General features: G+C 45.4%; 1 protein-coding gene across 1 annotated transcript in view; it reads right to left on the bottom strand.

The window, feature by feature from the left end:
• The window catches only part of CIT (citron rho-interacting serine/threonine kinase), a 1473679-nt gene that overhangs the window by 989129 nt on the left and 465760 nt on the right, over positions 1-18790 (bottom strand). The window contains exon 13 of the mRNA XM_086942878.1: positions 15122-15241. Within this exon, the coding sequence (XP_086799004.1) occupies positions 15122-15241 (120 nt within the window). The remainder of the gene's footprint in view (positions 1-15121; positions 15242-18790) is intronic.

The raw sequence follows: 18790 nt of genomic DNA, 5'->3' as shown, positions 1-18790 counted from the left end.
AACAGAGAAGGAACCGGTTGCAGGCGAATTGGATGGTCCTGAGAAAGCATGAGGAGTTCTGTGTACCAGAACTGTCGGGGCCACGCCGGTGCAATCAAGATCATTCTGCACGGCTCCGCCTTGGCTTTCCTGATCAACCTCGGGATTAGGGGTATTGGAGGAAAAGCGTAAAAGAATGCGCCCTACCAGGCAATCGAAAGCGCGTTCCCCAAGGACCCCGGATGGTGATCCCTGCTTGCATAGAATCAGCATTTGGTGTTCTCCGAGGTTGCAAACAGGTCTATGGTCGGGGTCCCCCAGACCGAGAACACCTCCTCCAGAATGGTTTGGTCTAACTCCCATTCGTGACTGATCGATTTCGGACGACTCAGTTCATCCGCTGTTATATTGAGCGAACCTGCGAGGTGTTCTGCTGTCAGAGCAATATTGTGAAGAATCGCCCAATCCCAAATCAGTTGAGCTTCTCTGGAGAGGATCTGGGATCTTGTCCCGCCCTGCTTGTTGATATAGTGCATGGCCGTTGTGTTGTCCGTCTGGACCAGCACTGAAAAATTCTGAATTTGTGGCAGAAAAGCCTGCAAGGCTAATCTAATGGCTTTGAGTTCTAACAGGTTGATGTGGTACTTGCGTTGAACTGGATCCCAGTGACCGCTCACATGCAGTTCCTGGAGCACCGCTCCGCAGCCTTCTAACGAGGCGTCTGTGGTAAGAACCATGGGAGACGGAGGAAGCGTGAATGTTAATCCTTTTGCGATGTTGTCTTTCACCAACCACCAGCCCAAGCTCTTTTCATTGCTGGTGTTACCGTAATCCTGTTGTCGAACGAGCCCTCCGCCTGGTACCATTGCTTGTCGAGCTGCTCTTGCAGTGGACGTATTCGCAGCCTGCAATGTGGAATCAATGGTATGCAGGATGAGACCGATCCTAGCAGGGACTTGTAGAGCCGTACTGACAGGGATTTCCTCTTTAGCAAGAGGCGAGGCGATAGCATGAATTTGTTTTGACGTTCCTCTGTTGGGTAAGCCTTGCAACGTTTCGTGTCCAGAATGGATCCCAGAAATCTTGCTGACCTGGATGGTTGAAGAACCGATTGGTCCTTGTTGAGCCGAAGGCCCAGGTGGTTGAACAGTTGGATGCAGGTCGTAATGGCCTTGGAAGTTCCCTGGAAAGATGGAGCCTTGACCAGCCAGTCCTCCAGGTAGGAAAAAACTTCCAGAGATTGTTTCCTGAGGAATGCTGCCACCGGAGCCAACACCTTTGTAAATATCCTTGGTGCAGACTGGAGACCAAAAGGAAGTATTTTGAACTGAAAATGGCTCTTGCCTACTGTGAAGCTCAAGTATTGTCTGTGAGCTGGATGGATCGGTACATGGAAATAGGCATCCTCTAAATCCAGAGTCGCCATGTAGTCTCCTGGATTTAGCAGACGAAGAATATCCTGAAGAGTGACCATTCTGAAGGATAGCTTGATGAGATAGGTGTTGAGCTCCCGTAGATCTAATATGGGGCGCCATTCTTCTGTTGTCTTGCGAACCATGAAGGACCTGGAATAAAACCCTTTCCCCCTTTGTGAGAGAGGTACAGGTTCTATTGCCCTCTTGATGAAAAGCTGGTGGGCTTTGAGACGTAGCAGTCCCAGATGTTTCACGTGGTTGGTGCCTGGAGCTCTGTTTGGAGGAAGATGTTGAAATTCCAACGTGTGACCACTCTGAACGATATTCAGAACCCACTGGTCTGATGTAATAACCTTCCAACTGCTTAGACAATGGGAAATCCTGCCCCCACTGATGTCATCGGAGGGGTAGGAACAGTAGAAAGAGCCGAGAGGCCGGTATTGTCGTTTGGAGTTATCCCGTCCTTAACGACCTTGACGCCCTCTCTGTGATTTGCGAGAGAAAGACGCCGACTGGCCTTGGCGTAGATTGGAGTATTGGAGTTTGTAAGATTGGGAGGATTGCGAATATGAGGAGTACCGCTGTTGGTTGCCACCTCTGTATGAGGAAAAACCTCTCCCTCTCGCACCTTTGAATGGAACTTTGCGGTAGTTCAAAGACCCAAAGGATTTCGCCGTATCCGTGTCCTTTTTGATGCTTTGAAGAGCTTCATCCACATGCTTTCCGAAAAGCATGTCCCCATCGTATGGCAAATCTAAGATCTTGTTCTGGACCTCCTGGCGAAACCAGGTAGCCCGCAGCCAGCCCTGGCGCCTTAACACAGCTGAACCCGCCAGGGCACGAAAAGCAGTAGTCGCTATGTCCATAGCACAATCTATCACCTCCGAAGAGGAACGCTCTCCTTCCATCAGAACCTTCCTGGCCTCATCTTTCGCTGCCTCTGGAAGCTGATCCACAAACGGGGGATAAATCGCACCACATCTGGCGATCATACCTTCCCAAAATGGCAAGAGCATTAGAAGTTCGAACTAGAAGGCTGGCCATGGTAGAGAATCTTTTGCCCACATTGTCCAGACGTCTCTCTTCTTTATCTGGCGGTGTTGTAAGTGGCGTCGATGGATTTTTAGATTTGCTTTGTGCCGCTTGGGAAATGACGGAATTCGGTTTTGTTTGTCCAATTAGGCAAGCTGGACTGCCCTCTGGCGCTTTATACTTCTTCTCCAGCTGGGGAAGAACAGGGATGACTGTTGCAGGATTTTGCATGCCCTTAATACCTTCTGACCATAGATGCTCTATTATTGGGATTGACCGAATAGACTTTCTGTAAGGTTTCTTAAAGTCATAAAGGAAACAGTCTGTCTGAACAGTAGTAATCGGCAGGCCAAATCTCTTAGACGCCCTCTCCATAAGGTCATGGAAACCTCCAATGTCAGCTGGAGGGGAGGTAGCAGTGTCCGGCACTGGGGCATCCAGATCCTGAAGGTCATCATCATCATCATAACCTCTATCTGAATCATGAGGAGGATCTTCCTGAAGATTTTCATCAGAGAAAACATCGTCATCTTGAACGGCCACAATCTCTTGGTAACTCTCTCTGGGTTCTGGTTCTGCAACTCGTGAAACCACAGGTGTCACTGCCACCGCAGGAGTAGTAGGAATAGATGGAGAAGGAGGACGCTCTTGATGTAACGCAGTTTGCGATGGAAACTGCTTCCTATAATCCTGCAACTTAAACTGCAAATCCGAAATTAAAGAAGACGGCATTGCCACCATATCCTGACGTAAGTTCTGTGGAGGCCTGTCTTGTTGGACATATTGGCGCCCTGTATCGTAATATTCCTCAGAATCTGTATCCTGATACTTGACTTGTAAGTCCGATGGGCTGTAGACATCCCCATAAGGACCGTCATCACCCTCGTCGTCAGACTCCTCATCGAATAACAGAGTGGGAGGCAAAGGTGTTACTCATCTAGGAGAGGTCATCTCAGGAATTATTTGTTGCCTTTGTATGGAAATGCGGAGTATTGGAATAGTCGACGACCTCGCCGACGGACTCGTCGTCGACTGAATCGTCGGCGTAATCGTCGTCGATAGAACCGTCGACGGGACAGTCGACGGAGGAATGGATCTCGTCGACTGAGTTTTTGTCGTCGCCGGTGGATTGATCGTCGACTTTCGTCGACGAGCTCGTCGTCATCACCATTAAAGCTGCCGTCGTCCTAGTCGCCGCCGTCGACACTACCTTCGCTGTCAATCGTCGACGTCGAGAATGTAGACGCCATCGTCGACGAGCCGGAAACAGGCACTTTAAACTTCGACGAAGCCACCGTCGACGGAGCTATACGAGAACTCAGGTCTTTCCTTGAAGCTGTCGACGACGTACCTGCTGATTTCGTCGTCGACGGACGTTGTTTCTTGTCAGGCTTTCCTTCCTGAGGGACAGTAGAGGGTGTCTTGCCTTCCTTCTCCTTCTGATATGGTGGAGAGGTAACAGAGACATCGTTTTTCACTTTCTTGGCTGTGTCTGTCTCCGCAGCCTGTCCCAGCCTCTCCTTTTCACCGCGGTGAGGAGATTTAATGGGACTAGCCCTTTCAGACCTATCAGAGGTCTTTTGTAAGGCTTTGACAGGTGGCTCAATAGAAGTAGAAGGGGATGACCTACCCCTATTTCTGGATCTTCTGGAGGACGCAGCTGAAGAAGAGTCCTCGTCGTCAGATGAAATACCTTCCTTACGTGATTTCATCTTCTGCAGCCAAGTTAACAGACGGCCATCCCTGTCTCTCAAGGTCTTAGTCGAGAAAGTCCTACAGATCTTACAATCTATGGCCTTGTGGTCCGGGTACAATCAGTAGATACAGTCATTATGCTTGTCCTCCACTACAAGCCTCTTTTTAGAACAAGTAGCACAAGCTCTAAATAATGCCTTCTTCTCCTTGTCAGACATTGTAAATTTGAAGAAAATGTAAAAGAATTCAAATTGAAGAGAAAAATCTGAGCAGAGCTCAGTGGAGACTTCCTAGCACAACGTGCGGTAGAAAAATCTGAGGCTCTCTCAGGAGGGTTCTAAGGGGTGAGGCTGTTCTGATTGGTTGTTACAGAATTCTTGGTCTCTTTTACAAAAAGAGGTGGACAAGCTACAAAATGAGATGAGGCCTAGGCCCAGTTTTCTCTTTTGGACTTACTGCTATGGTATTTTTTATTTACCGAGGCTCCCATTCCGATGACGGGGGAATGATACAAAGCATGGGAATCTATGAAAGTTCCAATACTGGGGCAATAGAGCCTTGTCCCTCCAGGCAAAAGAACCCCCTCATCCAGAAGATCACCAGTCCCAGAGAGGAGGCGGGAAGACAAGCAAAGAAGCGGCACGACCTCCCCAGCAGGAGGAAACAAGGACAAGGCAAAGGGAGGTCAGAGTACCCCAAACCCAGTCAAAGTACCAAGGATCTCCACCAGAAGTCCCAGAGGCATAAGCAACGCAGAGGAGCACCAAGAATAGAAGAGCTACCCAGAGACTCCAAGGAGAAGAGGTAGAACCAGGGCAAGCCCCCCCACCGGGAACACACCCAGTGAATAGGGCACCCAAGCCTCTCACCGCAGGAAGGCAACATACCAGACCGAACAGCGCCTCAGCAAAAAGGCAGACAGGAGAAGAAGAACACAAAGGCAAAATAGTTCAGAAGAACAGGTCAGCAGTGGCATACACAGCCTGCAGCCAGCACTACAGAACGGTGCACCCGGGACAAGCCAGCCGAATTAGAGGCCAGGAGGGCCAAGAAAGGCCCGGACACACCCCAAGGAAGGGGCCGTTACAACAGACCCACGAGAATGTGGAACCAGGCAGAGTTACACGCAAAAGCGCAGATAGCAGGCCAGCCTAGGCTAGCGACAAAGCGATCCAGAAGGACAGACCGTGGTGAGACGCAAGCCACTCTAAAACCACTAGTAAAAGGATCGCACCTGCGACATACTGTGACGCCACCGAGAGCAGAGGCTCGAAAGACTACCACACCTCCCAGCACATGCCAGAGCTATATAATAGCTATTAATACCCCACATAGGACATGTTACGTCCCAAGACATGGGCACCCTCTTAGCAAAAATGTCCGCAGCAGAAGACAACAAAAAAGACCTGCGGAGGAGCCGCAGACTGCTTGCCAACCAGCCAACAAGAATACGCAGAAGGCCCAATCTCAGGACCAACACGGCTAACCAAGCAGCCAAAACCACAATCAAAAAAGGGCCGGACCAACAGCCAACAGCGCCAAAGTCCTAACAAAAGGACCGGAAGGCAGAACAATCATACAGAACACACACACCACCGGGGCCACTCGCCACAAGGCCCCAGAACATAATGGAAGAACACCTCCCAAAAAACAGAATGACTCACCGGTCACTGAGGGGGAGAAGGCGCAGGAGGAGGAGGACGAAGCCCGCCAGGAACCTCTGAATGGCAGAGTCCGCAGGGGCTGGAAATAAAGAGTTCACAAAATAGGCAAGGTGCACAGCAGTCTGTGAAAAATCTTTTGCGATTTGTGTTAGCTGTATATGGTTGGGTGCTCCTGCAGGTGACGCGTCCGTCCGTCACGTTTAGAAATTAGCTGCTAAGTGTGTGCATACATAGATTATGGATGCATCCCTGCTGTTAGGGCACTCCATTTGGTTCTATGTATCAGACTCCAATACTTGTTCATGCTGTGTGAATCATTTTATTTTCAAATGATGTTCATTGAGAATTTCAAATAATATCAACAAAGTTCGAAGTTCATAATGCAAATTGTTCAAACGATATAGTTCATGAAAGTGTTATTCATGCTCCAATGCATTTCGGGCTACCCAGCCCTTTATCCGGGAGCTCTACGAAATCAAAAACAGATATAGCCAATCACTAATATATATAATATAAATACACTTTAGCGCACGTAGCCGCGTGAATTCATGCAAACAAAAGTGAAAAACGCCGGAGTGCTCGTGAAAGTGAACACGAGGTCATATAGTGACATACACTTATTGAGAAGGCTTTGAAGTTTCAAGCGCGATATAGCTGAAACACAAGACAAAATATACGTAAACAAAACATTCCTAAGATGTGCGAATTTCTAACTTGATCTTAAGTGTTCACATGGTGGTAAAGTACCGACTTACTTGATAAGAGACGGTTCCTGCGCTTCTATGAGGTGTCGCGTATTTGGGCGAAGGTTACAAGTGAAGTTTAAAACAATCATTTGAGATAAGGTGGATTGGCCCATAGCGGGTCACATGATTAACCGGGCCCGGGAGAGCTCAAATCGGACAAAAGTGAGCATGCAGTTGTGGCGGCCATATTGTAGGTGGCGAAGTAGAAGGGGTGCGCTATGTGATATATATCAACATGCAAAAGTGACATGTAGTGCATATAAAGAAATGGCTTTACAAAAGAAATTCGGCATCAGGAATCACCTAGTGGTGATTTAAATAAAACAGCTGAGTTCAATTCTGTCGTAGAGACCAAATGGCTGCATGGATTGCAAGCGATAAATCCATGCCAGTTCTCGTTGTAACAGGCATTTGTTATCGTCTTTGCCCTCTTTTTTATTTACAATTTCCAGTACCATGTACTTGAGTTGTGCCACACTATGAGAATGTTCATTGAAATGTACAGCAACGTTGGATTTAGTGTTTTTGGTTCGGATGTTGGATTTGTGTTCGTTAAGAACTTTTATTTTTCTTTCTGTTTCGGCAAAAGAGAAAGAAAAATAAAAGTTTGTCTTAACAAACACAAATCCAACATCCGAACCAAAAACAGTAAATCCAACGTTACTGTACATTCTCATAGTGTGGCACAACTCAAGTACATGGTACTGGAAATTGTAAATAAAAAAGAGGGCAAAGACGATAACAAATGCCTGTTACAACGAGAACTGGCATGGATTTATCGCTTGCAATCCATGCAGCTATTTGGGCTCAACGACAAACGAACTCAGCTGTTTTATTTAAATCACCACTAGGTGAATTCTGATGCCGAATTTCTTTTGTAAAGCCATTTCTTTATATGCACTACATGTCACTTTTGCATGTTGATATATATCACATAGCGCACCCCTTCTACCTCGCCACCTACAATATGGCCGCCACAACTGCATGCTCACTTTTGTCCGTTTTTTAGCTCTCCCGAGCCCGGTTAATCATGTGACCCACTATGGGCCAATCCACCTTATCTCAAATGATTGTTTTAAACTTCACTCGTAACCTTCGCCCACATACGCGACACCTCATAGAAGCGCAGGAACCGTCTCTTATCAAGTAAGTCGGTACTTTACCGCCATGTGAACACCTAAGTTCAAGTTAGAAATTCGCACATCTTAGGAATGTTTTGTTTACGTATATTTTGTCTTGTGTTTCAGGTATATCGCACTTGAAACTTCAAAGCCTTCTCAGTAAGTGTATGTCACTATATGACCTCGCGTTCACTTTCACGAGCACTCCGGCGTTTTTCACTTTTGTTTGCATGAATTCACGCGGCTATGTGCGCTAAAGTGTATTTATATTATATATATTAGTGATTGGCTATATCTATTTTTGATTTCGTAGAGCTCCCGGATAAAGGGCTGGGTAGCCCGAAATGCATTGGAGCATGAATAACACTTTCATGAACTATATCGTTTGAACAATTTGCATTATGAACTTTGAACTTTGTTGATATTATTTGAAATTCTCAATGAACATCATTTGAAAATAAAATGATTCACACAGCATGAACAAGTATTGGAGTCTGATACATAGAACCAAAAGGAGTGCCCTAACAGCAGGGATGCATCCATAATCTATGTATGGAAATAAAGGGACACTGTGTGCTCTAGTCTGCACCACTGAATCTTCTGGGGAGGTATTAGGTTCAGTTTCCTTTGAGTCTAGGGTCACCCACCTTCACTTTGGTCCTTTAGGGCTCTCTACAGATGTACCCTTGGCACACTGTTTGTCTATATGTGAGTTTGAACTAACAAGCAACATCATTATTCTGATATGGCATGCACAGCACGATATTGTACTGTTTTGACAGCCCTCTACCACTTCAGTCTTTGAAGTGAGGGGCGGATGATTCAGCCCGGCTCCTCTTCTTCCCCCCCTTCCCACAATTGGCTACCTTTCTTTGGGTTCATTTGGGGATCATTATCAGAGAGCACTTTGATGGATCTTTATAAATAGACATCAGCTCGGTCGACTATTTCGCGCTTGCAAACACTTGCGCTATGGTTAAATAAAGCACCTTTATTTTTGACCTAATTTAAACTACAAAGATGGCCGTAATGATGTCATCTTGTAGTTCTTGGGTGAACTACAATACAGTGGATTGTGACATCACTCTGTAGTTCAATCGTATCCCGCGAGAGTACGTGATACTCCGCCCTTATCTCCTTTATAAGCTTGGTGTGGGCAGCCATTTTTGCCTCCCATGAAGCTCGGGTCCTGCAATGAGACAACGCCGGACAGGTTAGTGGCTCATTAGGATTTATTTTTGGCCTTTTTTCTTTTGGGGTGGCATAGACTGGTTCACCTATGTTTCTGGGATATGAGACCAGGCTTGGTCTGTCAAACTTTTGCTAGCCCAGATCTAAACCTGCTACAGTTTAGCTCCATCCTATTGAGGACACTCATATTTAGAGGAAAGCTTTTTACATTAAGTGATGGATCTTGGGAACCTGGGACTTTTATGGGCTCTGTGACTTATTCCACCCTTAGGATTTTTTGTGGCTCTGTGAAGCTTGACTGTTATAGGGGCTATATTATGTATTGGAGGGAGAGATAGAGTAGTACTGTCCACCCTTCCATTCATTACCCCTTCCTTGCCTTCACAGAGCGGGGCCTCCTTTTTCCTGAGCTGGGTTCCAGGAGAGGTGAGGTACACTCCCTGTACTATTCAGGTGAGTAACATAAGTAAAATAAATTGGCTTTCTTAGGCGAAGCCAGTGCCAGGTCTTTCCTGTTTTGATAGGACTTACTACAATTTGTTTCTTGTTAACAGATGTAAGAGACACCGTTTGGTACAGAGGAACACGATTTTGGACTATTTATGTATATCCTTTACAGATTGTCGTTACGTTCACTTTATGTATGCAGTAGCTAATGCTTAGAACTCTGGCCCTGAAGAAAGCCATGGGATCTTGTCCCTACCGGCTGAAACATGTTGGCATTGTAAATGCAGTTATATGTTTAGACTGCTTCCTCTGCATTGTTCTTGTTTGTTTGAGGGAAAGGACAAATTACATTAGAGTTTTTCGCCTATTGATCCTTTTACCCCTTGTTTTTAACTCACACATCTTTTGATTTTTGCACTGCACTCGATCCCATCTTTATCATTTGTTCATGGGTACCTTAGCGATTGATGGTGCGACCCAATTGAGTAATGGCGATGGATGGGTCTCATTGATCAAGAGACATACCACCCCATTTTTTGGATGACCAAATGAGAACACTTGATCTACATACCTATTTGATGGGAATCCAACACATCTCTGTACGGGTCTTACCAACAATCTCAGTAGGTCCCTCGACAGGTTTGTCCTGGCACACATTCTGATATAGAGACTTATATAGCTCTATTAGCGCCTAACTCACTTATGTAGGAGTTTTGCAGCAGCTCGGAGTACTTGAAGCTCCGTTATAGACCCCCGGTTCTTTTTGTTGTTAGGATTATAGTTAGGGGGATACGAACTGGGCAGGTCTTTAAATTTCCCTCAGACCCTTCTTCAATTGTTTGTGTTTTACTGGAAATAAAGAGTGCCATCAAAAGGAAGGTCCACCAGCCGTTCCCTAACATTCTTCGGGAACACACTATCCCGTAGCCAGGCAAGCCGGCGAAGGGCCACAGAAGAAGCCATGGTAAGACCAAGCACCTACGAAATATCCAAAGCGGGGCGAAGAATGAATGACGCCAGCTCTCGACCATCCAATACATGGTGCTGCAGATCAACACAGGCACCCTCCCGAGATTTGGCAGACAGAAGGGACTCAGCCAAGTCCCACAATCAAGAAGTTGCCCTAGCCAAGACACACAGTGTTAAGGGCCTGCAAGGCCGCGCTGGTGGAGGCAAGATATTGCGCCCCAGGAGTCTACCCAGCGGGCCTCCAGTGACGGGGAGCCAACACTGATGGCAGAGAGGGAAAGGAAGTCTGTAAAAGAGGGCCCCTGGAAAAGGGGTGGAGGGAAAGACAGACGGGATCATGTGGCGCAGGGCGGTGGCCGTGTAGAAGGTGTGGGCCGCCCCCAAAAGCTAAGTGTGGAGCTAAGCCTCGAAGGGAAGAAGCAGCTCCCGACCACCAGAACCCTGATGGAGGACCTCCAGAAGATTATCTGTGGGGAAATGGGCAGCCGGATCACCCATGTGCTAGATTCCCGCTGCCATGGAAACAGCCAGAGCGAAGGCAGCACCAGCCTCCTTAGGGCCCAGCGGTGGGGAAACCAGCTCCTCTGTGGGCGAGGACTGCAAGCTAAGGAGGCCGTACCCCAGTCCCACCGGAGGAAGGAAAGGCCAAGTCCGGAAAGGGGGGGAAGGGACCGAGGATTGGGGAACCTGTGGCGCCTCCGGCAAAGACTGTAGTCACAGCAACGAGCCGTCCTTAGAGGACAACGGTGAAAAGGCCACGAGGCGGCAACCAGTCTCCGGAGAAGATGAAACCATCAACCGGCGAACCACTTGGGAAGAGGCGGCGTCTGAAGACTAATCAACAACCAGACGCAAGTCTGGCGCCGTAGAGTCCGCAACTGGGGGCAGGTCGACGTCGACCTCCGCCACAACGTGCGGCGCAGGGGCCGTAGTTCGGCCGGAGTGGCTAAGGAACAGCACCCAAAAGACATCGACCCGACCCCCACCGAGGCAGCCGCCTGCAAGGAGGGATGAGGGGGACCCTCATCCCTCCGGCCCCTGCGGTGATGCCAGGGCCCTGCGGTGATGCCAGGGCCAGCAACCTCCCGCGACACCACAGGGACCCCCGCGGGGGGTTTGTGGCGAGGCGGAGTCGTCATGGTCCGAAGTAGGGAACCCCGAAGGCACCACATCCTCCAAACCTGGAGCCGAACCTGTCGGCGCCGGGACGGGAGCCGCCAGCGACGCAGCAGAAATCCCCACACGCGGCAAGGGATCCACGCAAGTCTTTGGAGGAGATGAAGGAGGAGCCAACGAGGCCTGCAAGGCTACCGCATAGGCCTCCATCTGGGATCTAGTCGCTCCTGCGCCGGGAAAAGGCGGATAAGGTGGCAACGCGCGGGCCGCACCACCGGCAGAGACCCTACGCCTCCAACAGACCGGGGACCAGCCCTCAGGGACAAACTGCGACACTTACCAACAGGTGAGTGATGCTCTTGCGGCCTGGGAGAAGGACGATGTCTGAGACGCAGGCGGCGGTTCTTGAAGCCGTCCGCGGGGGCCAGAGGCAGCGACGATGCAGACCTGGATATGCGTGCCAAAAGGAGTTTCATCCGGCACTCCCGCCGGGATTTCGGTTTTATTTGCTGACACCCCTCATAGTCTGTGGAGTTGTGATGCTCCCCCAAACACCACATCAGATGGAGTGAGGATCCGTCGCTGACATTCGGCGCACGCAAGATGAGCAAGTTTTGAAGCCCAGAGGCAGTCGCACACTGTTCTCAAGAAAAACGCTCAAGGCGAACAAGGGAGGCCTGAAACAGGCCAGGAGAAAAGATTCGGGGCTGCGTTGTAGGCGGACAAGAAGAAAACTGACGTCAGCGCGCTGGGGTGGGGCTTATGTGACCTCGCTGACGTCACACCCATGGAGGGCGTCAGGCGGAGTCGCATGGCACCGCCCCCCCGGCGTGCAGGGATTCTGGGCAAGAAAGTTTTCCGGGTCCAGTCTCACGCATGGTGATATTCTAAGTTAAGGAATCTGCAGCTAGTAGTCTCTATCAGATTCAAGCAAACAGGTCTGGTGCCCCACGTTTATTATTAAATTGGCCCCAGAAGGTCCAAAATACAGTATAGCAAGACTAGCCCTAAATTTGAGGGCTCAAGTTTAATTGAACAGAGCTGCAGACAATATATTGGGTGCTAGACGATTTTAAAGTAGGATTCAAGGTCCAATTTATCATCGATCTAGCCTACTGGAGGCCAGGGCTACCTCTCAATTGCACTAGGTATTGTTACAATGCTATTATTGATGTTTTTCATCATCAATATTGCAATGCAGCTAAGGGAGCCTCTAAACAGTGGACTTCAAACTTTTAAATGCAGTGCGCCCCCCCCCCCCCCTTGCCTACCCTTTTGTGGAAAACAAAAATCGTGTTCCCCTCCAAATTTTTGCCAATTACTCTATTCAACTGGCAATGTTTAAATATGTCTAGACTTATTTAAACATTGCACTTAAGTTCTATTACCGTTTTGAAAAATGCAATAATACACATGATTGCCAAAGATACTATTCTGGTCAGGGAAGCCTTACTAACGTGCAAAAGTATCCACAGTGTGATTATTAGAAAAGGGGGTGGGGGTTTTGAAGAATATTTGGAGTCTCTTCCACTTTGACACCTTTTCCAAGCCAGGATATAAATGACAAAAGATGTTAGTGGTGGCCGATTACAGAGCGGCTTACTGCACTGATATCAGCATTATGCTTCTTTGGGCTAGAGCCTGGTGCCCCCCTGGGATCACTTGAAGCCCACCTAGGGAGTCCAACACCCCCCCTCTCTTTTGCTCCCCTCAGTTTAAAGACCCACTGGTCTAAAAACATTTTAAAAACAAATGTATATATATTTTTTTTTAATCAAAAACAGAGAACAAAAAATATTTTTGCCTCGGTCACTGAAAAACACTGCAAAGAGAACTGTGATGCTGCTGTTTCAGGCCACTGGCTCTCCAGCACCCACAAAGTACTGCACCAGCCTAGTGACTTTGTTATTTCTATTTTTCGCTTTGGGAAGAATGGCTGGCCCCATTGTAGATATAGGGACGATTTAGCAGTCCATTTTGAACATGAAGATTCCCATTAAGCAGGGCTTCAAAAACAAGTACAATCTTTAGCTTCTCCAAAATGGAATCAACTTGTCATCCAAAACCATTAAGATAGAATAGCAACCAGTATTGCAGCAAAACAAATTGAGTCATAATCTGCCTTCGCTTCAGGATCCAAGTGCAAAACGACAGCTTGACAACGCATGTGGCGTCCTTGTGCTGGGAGCCACACAAGAAAAATAAGGATAAAAAGGTTGCTGCATCTCAGATTCTTAGTTTCATCAATTCACTACCAAAAGGTGTGATCCAATCCCTTTCTGGGGTACTGCAATACTCAACTTCAGGCCTAGTTCCTTGAGGATTTCAGTAGGTAATAATAACCAGGCCCTCACTTCAGGCTGTTCCTATTAGTTTTGGGCAGTCTTCCCCAACTGTTGGTCGCAAGCCAATTATTGGTGGGTCGAGAAAGTCTGAGCAATAAATAAAGATGCCTTCAAAATTCTGTGTTTTATTTGTCACGTTGTGCCCTGTGCTTCAAAGACAGAGGTCAAATGTCAGGCTAAATTGCTGCTTATTCTTTTACCATGTGGGTGGTATTTAACGTTCTCTCTCCGACTGCATAGTCAGAGGAAGTTTTAAAGTGAAATATGTGAAAATCTTGCTGGAGTACAAAAAAAGTGAAAAGAAAAGCTGTAGCTGGTCAGTTATTTTTGCAGCACACAGCAACATGTAAATACCTGTAAATTAACTGTAAGCATTCAGCATTTAGGAAACCAAAATTGAGGCAAATTGTTTTGCGATTTAAAACAAATCAAGACACTTTACTTTGTGATGTACAAAGGCTAAATATTCACAGGAACGCGATTTCCACAAATCATTTGAGTGCTATATAGTTTTAGGAGTGAAACTGTATGTCTGTGCAAAGTTAGTGCCCATTTCAATGGAAAATGTGCTGCCTGTAAATGACAATGCGCTGCCACGCGCTGCTTTAGTTACATTCAAAAATCGCTCTTCATCATGTCCAATAAAGGTAGGTGGGTTAAGAACGTTTGTCGTTCTGAAAAGTGGGTCATGCTTCTAAAAAGTTTGGGTACCACTGGTTTAGGGAATCTCTTCTGATACCCTCAAATTTCCTCAAGGATTCATTATCGAGAGTGGGCTATTCATCCCATCCATATACCAGGGCATTAGGAGAGACCACAGAAGAGGAGCACCCACACTAGAACTCAGTATGAAGTCCACCTTGCAGTAAGTTGGCTTGATCTCCATCATATGGAGGTTTAAAAGAGACTTTAGAAAAGGGTACTGGCAGATTATATACTAGAGTAGTAACTATTTCAGATTGTGAAACAAGATAACTGCAAGGTTACATTCTGGACAGCTTGATAGCTGTTCATGCAGGATGTTGTTCAGATGACTGATTAACTAGGGACGGTCTGGAAAGAACAAAGGTGGAATGGTACATCTTATGTCTCAAGTACAATTTAAGGGCACACAATGCAAATAGATGGTGTGATGCCCAGTACAAACTGGACTGGTCAAAGGCAGAGCTGACAGAAAATCAGATCCTAGACAAAAGGAGGAAATTTAATTGTGAAAGATGTTTACTTCTCTCAGTAGATTGCCTTGGGATATGTATGAAGCAAATTTATAAGACAGATTACTTTAAAATGTTGGTGCAGGAAGCAAGGAATTCATTTGGTCTCCACTTGCAAAATACAACATGAATTGCCTCACTATCCAGTCTGTAGATAGACTTCCACTGCCCAGGAATATTTGCATACCTGCTCTTTGATATCCTGCAGTTTCCGGCTCTGTTCTCGGATGTCATGGAGAAGTTGCAGGGCCTTATCGTCTTCTTGGGACACCTCCATCCTCGCTTGCTCTAGACTCCGCTTTAAACTCTGCAAAAAAGAAACAATGCTTAGTGAAGAAACCTGTTCACCGAATTCTATATTCAAAGGCTGCACTGAGTTTGAGACTGAAAAACAAAGTGTAGCTAGAGATCACACAAATAGTGCTCCGCTAGAAATGGTTAATGTAAGCACAAGACAGCGGTTGAATTGAATAGAGTCTGTTTCAGCCCAGAGCCTGCACAGCAACCAGCATAACATAACAGCTTTAGTCTAGCTGGGTAAGGTCTGCACAATCAAATCTGACAAGTACACGGGACAAGGAAACAGACTTTTGAAAGAGACTGGTAAATATAGTGCAAAGATAACAACTGTAGCGTATGTCAGGTCCTAGCAATAGCAAGAAAACCTACAAAGTCATGATTCTGCAAAGTGCACATTCAGATCAATTTTTAGAATAGGGCCACTGTAACTGATGGCAAGTAACCGCCCTTGACTTATCCTTCAGAACATATTAATAAGAGCACGCGGCACACAAGATATATTTGTTTCACATTAAATATTTTGAAAGCGTGGATCATAGGCATCAGAGTGCGATACAAACTTTTGACATCTTAAAAAATTATAAAACCCTCAGATCCTTATAATCCCCATCTAAATAAGAATTGACAGAACGGCAATGAAATACTAGGTTACCAAAACACAAAAGTATTTAATAAAAACTTTTAAATACTGTAGCTGAATATCCTACACAAGCTAACAGAATTTATCATACATTTTAAATCATTTAAAAAGACTCCGGGAACCTCAGCAGGTCTGGATGTTGGGTGAATGCACACAGGTTAAGGAGGCATTCCAAAGACAGTGGACACTAGAAAGGAAGACTGAACACAACTTGCACATTTTGTGCATGAGACCATAGAAACATGTTAATGCAGGTGGAACTACACACTCCTATAACAGTAAACTGTTCAGCTAAATAGCTTAGTTGAGTTAATTCTAGCAGAAATTAGGGATTTTAAAGAAGGGCTGCTTAAACTGTAATAGTTTGGTGATTGAGACACTCTTCTGAGTCCAAAATATAACATTGCAGCTGCACATTCCATGGCCTTCGGTGGCCGCAAGGTCAACACAGACAGGCCAGTGACATATTAGTGGGACTGAGATTTAGCAGTCTACACTTCACTGAGTGTTGCATGGATCAAAATGGAATACTCCACTATCGCTTACCACACCCAAATTACTATTCAGAACTGAGCTTCAGCCATTACAAAAGGTGGATAAGCTCACAATTTATACAGACTCCAAAATAACTAGGGTTTCTGAGGACCCTTTGCTTAATGTTAAAGCACAGTTAAGTTAGTTTTTTTAACTTCCCTTCTTTATTTGTTAAAGTAGATAAACACAGACATCAGCTCAAATCACTTTCATTCCTCTCTCCAGTCTCCCATTATATCTAACCAAGATAATGGAGTTTTGCCACATAGAGGTGGAAGGAAATATCTATGCCCTCCCTACAACCTCCCAATGACTTTAGATGATAATGTTAATCAATGGGACACCACAAGACACAATGAGGGGGATGTTGAAGTTTCAATCTGACTGAATGAAACTAGACCAGAAAAAAAGAGATGTAAACCATTGCAAGACCATTCCCATAAACTAATGCTTATGTCAAGCCTACAAATGAAGGATGCATTATCTGCCACATCAAATATGGCACTGAGATTCATGACCACAAACAGGAACACCCACTATGCTTGCAGCATTACTCACTGCCTCAAGTTAGCTCACTCAGTTTCAAGGAGCAAAATCTAGAACCAACTTAGCAGACTGCCCAAACTCTAGTGCTATTTTATTTTCAAAAACAGAAGACCCACCCCTTACAATAACATTGCATCAGGACCCAATAACAGTCTGCGTCCAATATCAAAACTTGGCTAGTCATCCATTCACTTCTTTGGCTCTTTGCCTTTGAACCTGTAAAGTGCCCCTCTGCCTTTTTGCTAGGTTCACGCCATACAAAAACCAAATATACATTTACATACATAAGGAAGACAGTAAAATGCTATGCAGGATTGCAGCTGGGTTCCCACTGGAAAAGTGTTTTTAGTAAGAGTATAACAATTAGCCATTTCCTGTACATCTGAAGAATTGTGTTTGTTTCTTAACAGTAGGATGGGACCTGCATGATAACAGAGGCCAGTCACAATTATAATCAGAAGCCACAACTGTGCATATAGAACTGCATAAGAAAAGAAGAAAAAAGTTACTTATCTGAAATTGTAGATCTCAAGAATTGGTAGCCTTCATAGATTCACACACCTGAATCATCTCTGTTGTCTAGCTGGGAGTCCCACAGTAACAACTCAATAACAGTTCTATGTTAAAGTAATCCTATGGCTAAAACACAGAATGTTTATTAGCCTAGTCATATCATTCTAAAAGAACCAATCTTAAACCAATTCGAGATAACGATCCTGATGACCACACCCTGAGATGCCACCATTCTTCACATTTCAGTTAGCAATTATGTATTAATATCAGTATTGGATCGGCCCAGAGGGGAGGTGGGTAGCATACGAATCTATGAAAGATGCCAATACTGGAGAAATACAATTACATGTAGGTAACTTCTTTCTTCTCCAGAATTGATCTTTCATAGATACATCTGCTTTATTCACAGTAGCAAGCAGTAATATAAGATAATGCCTTTACATGTGGGAGGTGGTAAGTAATTTATAGAGGGCTCACCTTTTTGGAATAGATGGGGCAGAACTGCCTCTTTTTAAAACGCAGTTTCTCTCTACACTTTCGACTCGAGGCAATAGTGCTGAATAAAAGAGGGCATGTTCTTTCAGTTTGCGGCATAGCATATGTCCACAAATGACAATCCAGTGAATAAAGATGTTCAAGTTGAGACACTTTAAGTTGAGTGTGTTGAGATTCTAGCTTGTAAAGGATGACCAGACTTACTGTGAAAGCACATGATGGCAGCAGACAGCCAGAAAGCTACAGATTGTTTTGATAGGAATTTCCCTCTTCTAAGGGCACAGTAGGTTATAAGCAATTGATCAGACTTTCTGAATTTGCTTGTTCAGTCAATGTAAAATTTCAGACATTACTGATCACCTAGAATATGAAGCAGACCTTTCTGCTGCGGTGTTGCGGTTTTAAAGAGTTTTAAACATGATCGGTTCATTTAAATGAAAATCCGATGGCACTTTAGGTATAAAGTAGGGATTAGTCCCTAACATGTCTGTCATTACAGAATTGTAGGTAAGGATATTTTACTGAAAGGCATGAATTTCACTTACTGTTCTAAAAAGAGGTTAATGCTAGTTGAAGTGTGAACTTCCAGGACAAAAGTTATTTCTGCTTTATAATAATAATAATAATAATAATATTTAACTTTATTTCGACAAGAATGTCATAAAAGCATACATCATTAAAACAGTTAAAAGTAAGCAATAAACTGCAGTAGGATTTAAAAATAAATTTAAAACACATATTGTAGGTGAATGATAGAACAAATGCACCTAAATAAATTATATGTTGTTTCCCCTCCGGATTTTGGAATCCAGCATCAGTCCAGCTCTG

The sequence above is a fragment of the Lissotriton vulgaris genome, chromosome 11 (assembly GCF_964263255.1).
Source record: "Lissotriton vulgaris chromosome 11, aLisVul1.2, whole genome shotgun sequence".
NCBI classification, from domain to species: Eukaryota; Metazoa; Chordata; class Amphibia; order Caudata; family Salamandridae; genus Lissotriton; species Lissotriton vulgaris.
The sequence above is the reverse complement of the archived record's forward strand: the minus strand, read 5'-3'. Positions and strand labels throughout refer to the sequence as shown.